The 14797-nt window shown below is 39.7% G+C and overlaps 1 protein-coding gene across 1 annotated transcript in view; it reads right to left on the bottom strand.

Moving 5' to 3' along the window:
- LOC148873430 (acetolactate synthase small subunit 1, chloroplastic-like) overlaps positions 1-14797 on the bottom strand; it is a 117384-nt gene that overhangs the window by 21802 nt on the left and 80785 nt on the right. The window contains exons 7-10 of the mRNA XM_088961266.1: positions 13535-13621; positions 12969-13073; positions 12745-12867; positions 12185-12337 (exon numbers count right to left, since the gene is read on the bottom strand). Coding sequence (XP_088817392.1) covers positions 12185-12337; positions 12745-12867; positions 12969-13073; positions 13535-13621 — 468 coding nt within the window. The remainder of the gene's footprint in view (positions 1-12184; positions 12338-12744; positions 12868-12968; positions 13074-13534; positions 13622-14797) is intronic.

Raw genomic sequence — 14797 nt, 5'->3', positions numbered from 1 at the left:
TCCTTGTCAGTGAGTCAGTTACAGTGTGAAACTTGTCAGTTGAGTAAGCATTGTAGAAGTTCTTTACCTTTAAGAAATAAAAGATCTGAATTTCCATTTCATATTGTTTATTCTGATGTTTGGGGCCCTGTTACTCTACCTACTGCGGCTGGCTATAAGTATTTTGTTACTTTGATTGATGATTATTCTCGATACACTTGGGTTTACCCTATGCAATCTCGAGATGAAGTGCCACAAATTGTGAAAGATTTTCAACGCATGGTGTTCACTCAGTTCCAAACGGAAATTCATATTTTCCAGTTGGACAATGCAAACGAATATTTCCATAGTGATCTCACGAAGTTCTTTGCTTCGAGTGGGTCACTTCAGCGAAGCTCTTGTGCCAGGACACCCTAACAAAATGGTGCGGCTGAACGAAAAAACAGTCACCTTCTCGAAGTTGCTTGTGGCTTGCTAATTCATAAGAATGTGCCAAAACAGTTCTAGATGGATGCAGTATTGTGTGCGACATATATCATCAATCGCATGCCCTCTCGACTACTAGAGTATAAGGCCCCACATCAGCTCTTGTTCCCAACAGCCCCGCTATCCACCATTCCGATGCGTGTTTTTGGGTGTCGTTGTTTTGTCCACAACCTGTCACCTACTCATGGTAAACTTGACCCTCGGGCTATTCCTTGTGTTTTTCTTGGTTATCCTTCATCTCAAAAGGGGTATCGTTGCTATGATCCCATTGCCCGCAAGTACTATGTTTCCATTGATGTCTCATTCTTTGAGAGTCAACCGTTCTTCTTGGTTTCTCCTCAGGGGGAGAGTACGGTTGAGGAGAAACAGGCGACGACTCAGATTCAACTACCTCCTTTACCCGATCCTCCTCCGTTCCGGGTTTTTCATCGTCGCCATAAGAGCCAACAGAGTTCAAGAACCGTGGAGCCGGACACTATGCAACCAACATCATCGGATTCACCCGAGGCAAATCCGTCTCATCAGCCAGGTACACTTGCTCCTTTAAATGTTGATTCACCTGTCCCCAATGATCTTAATATTCCTATTGCTAAGAGAAAGGGTGTTAGATCTTGTACAACTAATCATCCTATCTGTAACTTTGTGTCCTATGAGCATGTTTCACCTTCGTATCGTGCCTTTCTCTCTTCTGTGGATAGTGTCCCCATCCCTAAGATTGTGGCAGAAGCTTTGTCAAAACCTGAATGGACAAATGCAATGCAGGAAGAAATTGATGCCTTATACAAAAATGGTACGTGGGAGTTGGTAGATCTTCCTGAGGGGAAGGAACCAGTGGGGTGCAAGTGGGTGTTCACAACGAAACACAAAGCTGATGGAACTGTTGAAAGGTACAAGGCTAGACTGGTAGCAAGAGGCTTCACACAGGTATATGGAGTGGACTATGCAGAGACTTTTGCTCCAGTAGCGAAGATGAACTCTATCCGGATTCTCCTTTCCTTGGCAGCAAATCTTGACTAGGATCTTCACCAATTGGACATCAAGAATGCCTTCTTGAATGGTGACTTGGAAGAGGAAGTGTACATGACCCAACCCCTAGGGTTCTGTGCCAAAGGCAGTGAACAAAAGGTGTGCAGGTTAAAAAAGTCCCTATATGGGTTGAAACAATCACCTCGGACTTGGTATAGTAAGTTCCATTTAGCAGTCCAACAGATGGGATTCAAACAATGCCAATCAGATCATATCCTGTTTGTAAAAAGAGGTGAAGGTAAAATTGCAGCTCTTATTGTGTATGTGGATGACATAGTGATCACAGGAGATTGGGAGGCTGAAATCCAAAGACTAAAAAAAATTCTTAGCCACTAAATTTGAGGTGAAGGATCTAGGCCCCTTATGATACATTCTTGGAATTGAAGTTGCCCGCTCTCACAAGGGCATTTTTATTTCCCAACGGAAGTATGTACTAGATCTACTAGAAGATACAGGCAAGTTGGGGGTAAAACCATTTGATTCACCTATTGAACCTAATCACCATCTGGGAGACAGTCAGGGAGAGTTTTTGAAAGATGTAAAGATGTTCTAGAGACTCGTGAGGAGACTTCTGTATTTGTCTATGACCAGGCCTGATATTGCCTATGCAGTGGGTGTCCTTAGTCAATTCATGCACAGCCCGAGGACAACTCACTTTGGGGCTGCAGAGAGGATCTTGAGATATCTCAAGAAGTTTCCTGGAGCTTGTTTGTTGTTCCAGAAACACAGTTACTTAAAAGTGGAAGTATATACTGATGCAGATTGGGCAGGAGCAGTCAATGACCGAAAGTCTATCAGTGGTTATTGTGCCTTTGTAGGAGGAAACCTTGTCACATGGAGAAGCAAAAAACAAAGTGTGGTGGCTAGATCTAGTGCTGAAGTAGAGTATAGAGTGATGGCTCATGGGGTTATGGAAATCATGTGGATAAGAAATCTGTTAGGTGAACTGGGTTTCGCAGTAAGCAATCCTACGTCACTCTACTGTGACAATAAAGATGCCATCAATATTGCTGCTAATCCAATTCTGCATGATAGGACGAAACACATTGAAGTGGACAAGCATTTTATTAGAGAGAAACTTGAAAGTGGAGAAGTGTGCACACCATATGTCAGCTCGGAAGAGCACCTTGCAGATATCTTCACCAAAGGTCTTCATCATGTGCGGCACAAAGATTTGTGTGACAAGTTGGGCATGATTGACATCTATGCTCCAACTTGAGGGGGAGTGTTGGAATAATGTTAAAATAACTTAGTTGCAGATGTTAGGGCCTGTTTGGCTAATTAAAGTGTTTTTTTTATTTCGTTTTTTTATTTATGTTATGTCTGTTATTGTACTCAGGGGCACAAGGGTCTTTTCCCTTGTTATTTCTGTCACCCTATATATAGTAAAATTGTGAAAGACTTTCAACGCATGGTGTTCACTCAGTTCCAAATTAAAATTCATATTTTCCAATCAAACAATGCAAAGGAATACTTCCATAGTGATCTCACGAAATTCTTTGCTTTGAGTGGATCTTTTCAACGAAGCTCTTGTGCTAGGACACCCCAACAAAGCGGTGTTGTTGAAAGGAAGAGCTGCCACCTTCTCGAACCTCGTGGCTTATTACTCCATATGAATGCTCCGAAACGTTTTTTGATAGATGCTATTCTGTGTGCTACGTACATCATCAACCCTATGCCATCTCGCTTACAAGAGTATAAGGCCCCACATCAGCTTTTGTTTCCTTTAGCTCCGTTGTCCCCCATTCCAATGCGTGTTTTTGGGTGTCGTTGCTTTGTTCATAAATTGTCCCCTACTTGGGGTAAACTTGATCCTCGTGTTATTCCTTGTGTTTTCCTTGGTTACCCTTTGCCTCAATAGAGGTATCGTTGTTATGATCCCACCTCTCGCAAGTACTATGTCTCTATAGACGTATCCTTCTTTGAGAATTAACCTTTCCTCTTTGTTTCTCCTCAAGGGGAGAGTAGGGTTGGGGAGAAAAAACACCAAGGCTCAAACTCAACTACCTCCTCTTCCTGATCCTCCTCCATTCCATGTCTTCATCGCCACAAAATCCAGTAGAGTTCAAGAGCCATGAAACTTGACACTATGCAACCAACATCATCGGATTCTCCGGAGGTAGACCCTTCTCATCATCCGGGTGTACTTGTTCCTATTGATATGATTGATCCTCTCAATGTTGATTCCCCTGTCATTAATGATCTTGATGTTCCTATTGCTAAGAGAAAGGGTATTAGATCCTATACCACTAATCATTCTATCGCACACTTTGTGTCCTATGACCATATTTCACCTTCTTATTGTGCACTCCTCTCATCTATTGACAGTCCCTATTCCTAAGAATGTGGCAAAAGCTTTATCCAAACCTGAATGGACGGATGCAATAAAGGAAGAAATTGATGCATTGCATAAAAATGGCACTTGAGAGTTGGTGAATCTTCCTGAAGGGAAGGAACCAGTGGGATAAAAATGGGTGTTCATAGTGAAACACAAAGTTGATGGCACTGTTGAAAGGTACAAGGCCAGACTGGTGACAAAATGTTTTACACAGGTATATGGAGTGGATTATGCATAGACATTTGCTCCAGTAGGCAAGATGAACTCTATCAAGATTCTTCTCTCATTGGTAGCAAATCTTGACTGGGAACTTCACCAATTGGACATTAAGAATGTTTTCTTGAATGGTGACTTAAAAGAGGAAGTGTACATGACCCAACCTCCAGGTTTTTGTGCCAAAAGCAATGAGCAGAAAGTGTGCAGGTTAAAAAAATATTTATATGGGTTGAAACAATCACTTTGGGCCTAGTTTAGTAAGTTCCACTTAGCAATTCAACAGATGGGGTTCCAATAATGCCAACCAGACTACACTATTTGTGAAGAAAGGTGAAGGGAAAATTGCAGCTTTAATTGTGTATGTGGATGACATAGTGATCACAGGAGACTGGGAGACCGAAATACAGAAACTAAAGAAATTCTTAGCCACTCAATTTGAGGTGAAAGAACTAGGACCCTTACGTTATTTCCTTGGAATTGAAGTTGCCCGCTCTCAAAAGGGCATCTTTAGTTCCCAACGGAAAGATGTGAAGAAGTTTCAGAGACTTGTACGGAGACTCTTATATTTGTCTATGACCAGACCTGATATTGCTTACGCAGTGGGTGTCCTTAATCAGTTCATGCACAACCCTAAGACAACTCACTTTGAAGCCGTAGAGAGAATCTCCTTAGGTACCTCAAGAAATTTCCAGGAGTTGGTTTGTTGTTCCAAAAACATGGTCGTCTAAAGGTGGAAGTATATATTGATGCTGATTGGGCAGGGGCAGTCGATGACCGAAAGTCTACTAGTGGGTATTGTACCTTTGTAGGAGGTAACTTGGTCACTTGGAAGAGTATGAAGCAAAGTGTGGTGGCTAGATCCAGTGCTGAAGCAAAATACAGGGCTATGTCTCTTGGAGTTGTTGAAATCATGTGGAAAATAGACCTACTAGGTGAACTAGGCTTTGCAATCAACAACCCCATGTCACTCTATTGTTACAATAAAGTTGCTAATCAAATCCTCCATGATAGGACGAAACACATTGAAGTGGATAAGCATTTTATTAGAAAAAAACTTGTGAGTAGAGAAGTATGCACTCCATATGTCAGCTCAGAGGAACAACTTGGAGACATCTTCACCAAGGGTCTTCAACATGTGCGGCATAATGATTTGTGTGACAAGTTGGGCATGATTGACATCTATGCTCCAACTTGAGGGGGAGTGTTTGGAACCAAAGTCTTTTTATTTTCTGTTATATTACTTTACTTACATCAGGGGCATAAGGGTCTTTTTCCCTTTTATTTTAGACACCCTATAAATATTAATACAAGCTGGCGCCGCCAGCATTGTTCTTTTGTTACCAATCTCTCTTCTCTTCTCCTCTTCTCTCTTATTTCTAGTCGGCCTTATCGGTTTTGCTCCTATGATAGACAATCTATGCACCACTATGTTTGTGTTGAGGCCGACCATGTCTTTGTATGACCAAGCAAATAATTCTTTGAATTCCTCCAATAGTGCAACCATAATTCTCACTCCTCCATGCACAATGTAGTGCTTATCTTGACCACCTTAGGGTCGTCCTTGGTACCAAGGTTGATGGTCTCAATTTCATCTTTTGTTGCTCAAGACCTCTCTTTGTGCCGGTTAAATGATTTTGCTAGTCCTTTAGACGTATAACTATGCTTATCACTTGGACCATTCCTGGGGTTAGAAGACAAAACCAATCCTTAATCATTAGAATTTTCATAACAATTTTTTAATAATTATATGTTTTTTTTGTGATTTTTAAATTTCTTGTTTTTTAATTGGGAAAATCTCTTAAACTACCCCTACTTGTTCACGAAATTGACAAACTGTACCCTTACTACTTACATATTGTCTTAAAATACCTTTAAGTTTTTTGACAATTGTCTAAAACCCCCCTTGTCGTTAATTTTTCGTCACACTCCGTTCACATGTGACATCACTGCCGCTATTGGAACGCAAAAGCTTGTCATTGTTCTGTCTTCGATTTCCTCTCACTGATTTCATAGATTGCCATCGTGTCAAAACCCTCTGCAACTCAATACCATCCAAATAATCGAATATTTTGAAAGATCACAGGCTTTGCATTTGGAGGATAGCATTTCGTAGTTGAGGATTCATTAAGAGTGGCAGACGGAACAAAGACAAAAACAAAAAAAAAAAACTCAACAATTCACAATTAAGGGATCATCAAGAGTGGAAGACGGAAATGGATCTCTATTGATCCCTTCTCCCCAAATGCCAAATACCCAAAACCGTCATCTCGCAATACCCACCGTTGCTGATCTAATCAAGTCCACCCCTCATAATCCAAATTCGTCTACGTCTTCTAGGATGGATCGGTCTGACCTAGTTAAGGATCCTTCCCACTAAGGGTAGAGTTAGTCTTCTATCAAAAAGGTTTGAAAGGGGTGTCTCTTCTCCATCATGCTCTGCATCTTCATTCTTCTTAGATTCCACTCTTATTCCAAGCTTCAATCTTCGATTTCCTCTCACTGATCAGAATTCATGGGTTCCATAGGCTGCTTGGCTCCATGGGAATCACTTGTTTTCTGCCTCTACACTCGTTCTCCCCAACCACCATCCCCATGTCTGGTGCCGATCATGTAGATAGTAATTGACTTTGTTGAAGAATCACAGAAGATGGTTGCCCATTTTATCGATTATTGTGAGGGATATCTCTTACAATCCAAGGTTACAACAACAGTCCAAGCGAAGAAGAGTGGGTCAAAGAGAAGGGTTCTGTTGCAGGACTTCACACGAAGCCTATCTTGGAAGATTGCAAAATAAGTTTCTTAGCTTATTCTACTGATTAAGGCATCATAGAGTGAGATCTTGGTGTTCCTATGCCTCTATTGTTGGTGCTTTCTTAGAGAGAGAGTAGAGAGATGAAGAGGAAGATTGATGTTTCTTTCTGCAACCATGTTGCCTGCCATGCCAGACAAGGGTAGTTTAAGAAAGCAAGTACGGGTGCCTTCTCTGCAAACTTTGGATGTAAAGGTACAATGGCCTTTCTGCAAACAACCTTTATCTTGTTTGTTGATTAACTACTCATTAGGCAAGAGAATCGGAGCTGCAGGTATATAGTTTGAAGTTTCCTTCATTTAGACTCAAACAAACAGAAAAGAGCTTAAACTAAGGAAAAAGAAACAAGCAAATTCCGGCACCGCAAAAAGTGACCTGCTGCTTTCTAAAATGTTAATGTAGAAAAGGAAACAAGGAGATCAAATTTTTAATTAGAGAAAAAGAAGCACTACTGTGGGCACTATCAGTATTCAACGATTAAATATATTATAGATGAATATTTTTAATTAAATTATTCAAAGTACGATGAAGATGCTTTTAGCATTAGCACACCTGGATTTTCTATTGTAACACCTCATAAAGCAGAATTTGTTGCAAGAGGTCAAGCATCAGTGTTTTAGATGGCAAGCACTGGACAAGCATACGACTCTCTTTTCTGGCTAACAACTTTGCCTTTTCCAAAAGGACCGAAGGGAAGAACTGTCTTAGAACCAAACAGAATGCTTCAACTTCAACTAGGGAAGAAGAGAGAATTGTTTTAAAAGGATCAAAGGAAAGAACTGTCTCATAACCAAACAAAATGCTTCAACTTCAACTGGGGAAGAACCGAAGGGCCTGTTCTTCCTGCCATTGGAAGGAATTAGTTTCGACGACGGGGAAAGTTGAGCCTCCAGACGTCAGGCTCTTTCCATGGCCGACTGCCCATTGATTGCGTTTTATTTTGAAATTTGAGGAATAATGGAGGGCAAACTCGACATTTCGCTTATTTCCATTAGCACTTAATGGCGATGTCAATTTTTAGAAACAGTAAGGGCACTTTAAGACTATATTAAACAGTAAGGGTACAGTTTGTTAATTTCATGAATAGTAGGGGTAGTTTAAGAGATTTACCCTTTTAATTTTGAAAAACATTTGATTTTTTTATTTTTGAAATGATGATGCAATGTCGGATGATGTAAAGCTAGTTGATGCAATGCCATATGCCCCCAAGGTGGGAATGCTTACAAACTTTTGTGGGAACCACTAAAAGGTCACATAAATAGCCAGATGACCCTTGGACAGTTTTCCTAATTATAACTTGAACCTATCGTCGATCGGATGCATGTGGTCGGGTCTTTGTCTTGCCCACTATGAATGGGGCCATGATGATGTGGAGACATCCATAATGTAGAGGGCATCTGATCAGCTTGTCGGATATCCTGTCTTGAACTACCATCACTGGCCATTGCATGATTTTCCCAAGTTGAAGGTGGGTCATGCAAATCTTAACAAAAGTTATTGGTGTGCCCTTCCATACCACAAGGTGTACACCTCCTCAGACCATTACTACATCCTCTGCCATGAGCTCCCCCTAAATCTCAACCTCCAACACATGGATCCACTACTACCACTATGACCAGGCTGAACTCCTTGAGCTCCACCTCTAACACCACAGCCTCCCCCTCTTGTCACTGCAAAGGCAAACCTGTCAGAGATATTAGAATTATCTGTAGGCCCAACAAAAATCCTCCAAAGACGGGCAAACACCTCTTCTAGAGACGAAAGAGCTGACCTTCCTAGTATTTGTTCTCTCAATGGTTTATATTCAGATTTCAGCCCTACTAAAAATCTGGTTGCATCTAGTTGTTCTCTCCATTGTTGCTGAATCTTAACATCAAAAGTGAGGGGATGGTACACATTCAACTCATTACGAAGGTTCCTCATGCTAGCATAGTACTTCTCAAGATTCTAATTACCCTTCGCAGGTTAAAGTACTACTGATAAAACTGATACTCCAGTAGTATTGTCTTGTCCCGAGTACAACTTCTTGGCATGGTCCCAAATCTCCTTGGTTGTATCTAGGAACATACAATTCACACTAATCTTGGGTTCCATACTATCCCATAACCAGGTCATAATTTGTGCATCTTCTTGTTCCCAATCACTATACTCCCTAGAACCAATGGGAGGTTTTTTTTCTCTTACATGCTTCACTTTCTTCTTAGCTCTAAGAAAGACCTCTACAGATTTGGCCCAAGGCACAAAATTCTTTGATAGAAGTCATCTGAACATTCAGGTAGTCGGTGGGAACCAAAACACTAGATTTGTGTTCACTACTGTCTCCCATATTTGAATTCCTCTTTTTCTTCGTATATCAAACTTCTAAATCACTTTTCACCACACTGCACACTAGTGAAACCACCTACAGTCACAGTTTTCAGCAATAAACGTCACTGATTTCTACACTTTCAGCACCACAAAACTACCACACAACTACCTGAATACACACCATAACATTGGCAACAAACCAACCACTCGACTGTCCACTACACCACCTGAAACAGTCCCCTTCCTACCATCAATTAGAGGGCTTCCTACAAAGCACCACAAACCTCCTTTCCATCCTTTTTCCCTATCTCCAACAGATGATGAAGAAAACTGTAACACCCTAAGCTGAGTGGCAATAGAACAAAATTCTGGGCAGATCTAATTTGGTCACAGTGACTCTGATACCATGATAAAGTTCAGACCTGCACTAAAGATGGAAAAGAGTTAGCACTATATAAAAAGTCCCTTCCCAACCCTTGCTTTGCTAAGGCATCTACAGCTTTATTCATCTCCCTGGGAATCCATCTAAAGGAGCAGTTCAGCAAAGAGGATAACTCGTGAATTTCTACAAGGAGGTGAGCTAGCTTCCAAGGACCCTCTCCCGAGTCTTTTGCCCAATTGATAGTAATTCTTGAGTCTCCTTCTACTGCTAATGGACTGAAATGATTGTTCTTAGCAATTCTTAAACCTTTTAGAAGAGATTGGACTTCAGCTTCTGAGGCGTCTGCAGCTTGCATTGGGCCACTAAAGGCCCACAAAATATCTCCTGCAGAGTTTCTCATAGTACCCCCTATTACCAGTCTTATAGGCAGAAGGGCCATTCCTGTCTTTTTGCCCTTTTATTTGATCAATATAAATAGCAATTTACTGGGGTGGCAGGATCATTTTTAAGAATTGCACCCCTTTTTTCATTCTTTCTCTTCTCATCTTCTCTGTTCTCTCCCATTCTGTACTCTTATTCTTGCTGATTTCTTATCAGAACACAGGTGGATTGTCAACAACTTCATCCAAGTGAGGGGAAGTCTTGTAAAAAGGGATGTCAACAAGGTTAGGTCAAATGGTAAACCCAGCTTGACCCAACCCTGTAAGATTCTTCAACACGAATCAGGTTTGGGTCCTCCTGTCCCAGCTTACCTGGTCATGACAGCCCTACATATTCTTGTAATTTTGCACGCCTTGTAACCTCATAACCTCAAAATTTAGGATTCGTTTTCATGTTTCTTTTGGATTTTCTTCTTTTACAATGAAGTGACACATTGGAAGGCCAAATAAAAACTTAAATGACTCTTGGGTTTTCAAAATAGGTTTAAAAAAAAAAAAAAACAATTGAAGCTACAGATCAGGTTGGGTTGGCATTGGGTTTAACCCTATAGGGTCAGTGTGGGGTCATGAAATGCCTGTTGTTTAGTTGGGCTGAGTCAGATTTAGGTAGAGTTGGATTAGGGTGAAGGTAAACCCATACCGAACCTGACTTGTTGATGTGCCTACTTGTAAATAATAAAGAGAACAAAGCATTATGGTAGTTCTATCTTTTTGCATGTTGTAGGCACTGCCAACACATATGATTGATTCTTCTCTCAACTTGACTCTCCTCACTTCCTTTCAACCATGACTCTCCTTTCCTCTATTCCTCTACTATATTCTTATCTAAATCTAGTCCACTGAGTGGAAAAAATAGTCCACGAGTCTCTCTCTCTCTCTCTCTCTCTCTCTCTCTCTCATCAACCATGGCTGAAAGGGAACATCAGCACCCCACTCAATAACAACAAGCTCCACTCATCCCTCCCTTCCAACACCACAATCTGTTTCTCCAAGATTCCTTTCTTCATTACTGATTACAGCCTCACGTCTAACACCTAAAACACCAATCTCTAATATGTGCCGATCATGGCCTTCCTTTCTTGGAAGAATTTTTACAGAGGTTTGTAGCAATGCCAAGCCTAACCTCCAGGAGATTTTTGTTTTTATTGTTGATTGTATCAGCACCACAGCAGGTCTCTAGTTTTGAATAACATTGACTGTATCATAGTGATTATTTCTAGCATCAGATCTACAATAAGAATATTTAGAAATGAGAATGGGCATGTGCTTGCAGTGTTTTCTGGGTCAATTGAGGCAGGGGATTCAATAAGGACAGAATTTTTGTGGAAACAATTTCTGGAGTGCAGAAGGCAACGGAGATGGGTGTGGAAAAACTTGCCATTGAATGGGATTTAAAAGTTGTAATAAGCAGGTAACAAAATGATGCAAATGCAATAATAGACTTGCAGAAAAGAGATTAAACGCTTCAGATGGCTTTCAAGAAACACTCATCTAAGTTTTCAATGGGGACAAAGTTCCGCAAATAGTTTGGCTGACACTCTTTCCAAGCAAGGGGTCAATAGGAGTCAAATATTTTGGGCTCAATTGTAAATTATAAAAATTTGGGGAGAGGTACCGGGGGGCTATGCTCAGATGAATTTGTAACTAGTTGTATTGGGAATACTATTGACGTACATGTTTGTTTTCATTAATGAATAAAATTTTCCATTGATCATCAAAATAAAGTTCTCTTTCTAAACAATGAATAAAATGTGGCTGTAAGGCAATAAAATGTGGCTGATGTGACTAAGTATGGGGAAGGGATCTTTTTGTTTTAATTTAAACAGGTTAAGAGAGTTGGGTTGGGTTGGGTTGGGTTGAATACCAGTTAGGTTGGGTTGGACCTATATACATATTACATAATTCACATTTGGAGACCCATTTCATTCACTTGATACAATTATTATATAACTACTCAAGTCTGTCTTCACAAAATAGAAAAGTGAAAAGTGAGGGTAACTATTGGCTTCCTAGGTACTACTCAAACTATATTGATTTGGTAGTAGTTCATAGTTTGCTGGCTAGAAACAGGCACTAGAGTTCTACCTTCAAATGTTAATGGTCATAGAGTTAACAAACTACCAAATACCACTTAAAAGCGTTTTCCAGGTCAAGGTAACAAGATTTAAAATGGAGAAAAATCTAGGATTAGGAATATTAACCTCAAGTGTGATTGTATGATCAGACACATCAACAGCCTTCGCACGGAATATGCTGGCAATGTCAAGGACATCTCTTCGGGCATTGGTGTTCACAGCAATCTTTATCAGCATCAGTTCTCGCTCAGCAAATGGCAAGTGGGTGATATCCTGAACCTGGAAAGGCAACCACCTGCTATGTCAGCCATTTTAATAATTGGTATAAATATTCATATATCTGGAACTAAACAAGGAGTCCCATTGAAGGACTAAAGTCCCAACCATCTGAGCAGTTGCATTCATTTATAATTGGAAAATAGACAGCTCCGAGCAAATGAAGATTAACCTAGTGCATCTATTTAGAAGGGACATTAGTTGGACAGTACCCTACTGCATCTGATGTATTTACCAGAGAAAATAATAGCATTTTGAAAATAGAGTACAAAGATTGTATGCCATCATTACCACATTTGGGGAATGATGGAATGCTACAGGTTGATCTACTCCAAAAGATATGGGTGTCTAATGGATATGTTCAAACAATATAATTGATGGGCTCTATTAATAAATTGATTGCACCATACCTCATGAATGTTAATAAGCTTATAAAGTTGTTGAACCAATTTGCCAATTGATTCATCAGTACCAGGAACAACGGTTGTGATGCGAGAAATGCCCTCTTTTTCTGCAGGACCAACAGCAAGACTCTGAAAGCAGAAGATGATGATAATTAACCAAAGAAGAAATCCACGAGGGAAAAATGAAAAAAAAAAACAATAAAAGAAACCGAAGTTATAACCAAACAAACCTGAATATTATACCCTCTACGAGCAAAAACCCCCGTGACTAAGTTAAGGACTCCAGGAGAGTCACTTACAAGCATAGAAAGAGTGTGGGATCGAAGCCCACTTGACTGGGGAAAGAAAAAGAGTGTTAGAATTCATTTTCTTCAAGGAACTGACAACTAGGATTTTGACTTCACTTCAATCAGGAGCTACCTGTCCCAAATAACAGGTCATCCAAGTGGCTATTAGAAGCATGAATTCAGAATAATTCCATTACATGAAAAACTGTTTAAAGCCTGCCCCCAAAAAATAATAACGGAAAAACAAAAGAAAAACTACCGAAGAATCCAACAATATAAGTTGCTGCAAATTCATATTTGTCAAAATGGTTGCCCGATCTAAGTATTAAAAGATCATTTTTCTGCAGACTAAAGAACTAAATTTGGTACTTGACCAAGATCAAAGCCAACTTGGACCTAGTCCCTCAAAAAAGTGGTAATAAAACTTATGATGTCCACAACAGAACTTTATTTTAAATAATAAGAAAATAAAATTACTGGATCTAAAAATGGTGTGTAAGGTTTCTTACATCTTCATCATTGAGGGCACCCCAATGAGCATCCAAAACCTGTTTCACTGATAATCCATCATAAGGCTCCACAGGGTAGACATCACCCTTCAAGAAGTAAAGAAATAAAATGAAGTTAGCTAAAGCTAAATTTACAATATAATTGAAATAAGAAGAGAGTAAGCAGTAGAATTCCAGGATTCAGGAAAACCAAGTGTAAAATTAAATAAATAAAATGAAGGTTTAAGCAAAGTTTCTCATCAGGTTAGCATCAAAGATAAAATACATATCATAGTTTTCAAGGCGCCAAGGCAAGGCTAGGCGATAGGGGGGGTGCCTTGTCGCCTAGTCACCTAGGTGAAGGATTTTTTTATGTAGAAAACATAGATCCTAGGGTAGTTCCATAGGTACCATAACCATATTTCCTTAATAAATATTCATAATTTTCATAAGAAAAGTATAGAGTTAATATTAAAGTATAGAAAATCAACATATTCATGAGAAGAAAAAGAAGGAAAAGAAAATTCAAAAAATATAGGGGCTGAACCCTTATTTTTGTTATAGGAAAAGAAAAAAAGAAAATGTGTAGTAGAAGTAGTAGTGCCTATTTTAAGTTCTTCCTTACTTAATGGTTCAGGTTTTAAAGTCTTTGGGGGTTCAATACAGCATTTAGCAATGTTTATATTGATTAAACCTTAACAAATAAGAAAATAATAAAAAGAAATTAGTATATTGTGTATAAACCCTAGTTGTTTCTAGGTCAAAGTAGAGAAGAAGAAAGAAGAAAGAAAAGAAAAAGGAGAGGAGAAGAGTTTTCGGCCAGACTAGAAGAGAGGATGTACAAAAGTACCTCTCCTAGCCGACCCACTTGACTTTTATTCATGAAAAACTTGAGTTACAAGAAAGACAATTTTGTCCCTCATAGAAGATGGGACACATAACTTAAACTCAGGTACAATAGACATTTCACTTTCAATAAGATACATCAGAATGACCAAAATACCCCTGACTCGAACATTCTAACACTCCCCCTCAAGCTGGATAGTATATATCATATAGTCCCAGCTTGTTAGAAATGTAATCTATTCTTCCCCGAGACAATCCTTTTGTAAAGATATTTGCCCACTGATTTCCTGAGCTCACATGAGATGTAGTTATTACCTCACTTATCACTTTCTCTCTCACAAAGTGACAATCCACCTCAATATGTTGGGTTCTTTCATGGAAGACAGGATTGGATGAGATGTGAACAGCAGCTTGGTTATCACAGTTTAGTTTCATGGA

Source organism: Nelumbo lutea, chromosome 1, assembly GCF_056320005.1.
Source record: "Nelumbo lutea isolate HS-2025 chromosome 1, American lotus-T2T, whole genome shotgun sequence".
Lineage (NCBI taxonomy): Eukaryota > Viridiplantae > Streptophyta > Magnoliopsida > Proteales > Nelumbonaceae > Nelumbo > Nelumbo lutea.
Note: the sequence above shows the minus strand (reverse complement) of the source record. Positions and strands in the feature narration are given on the sequence as shown.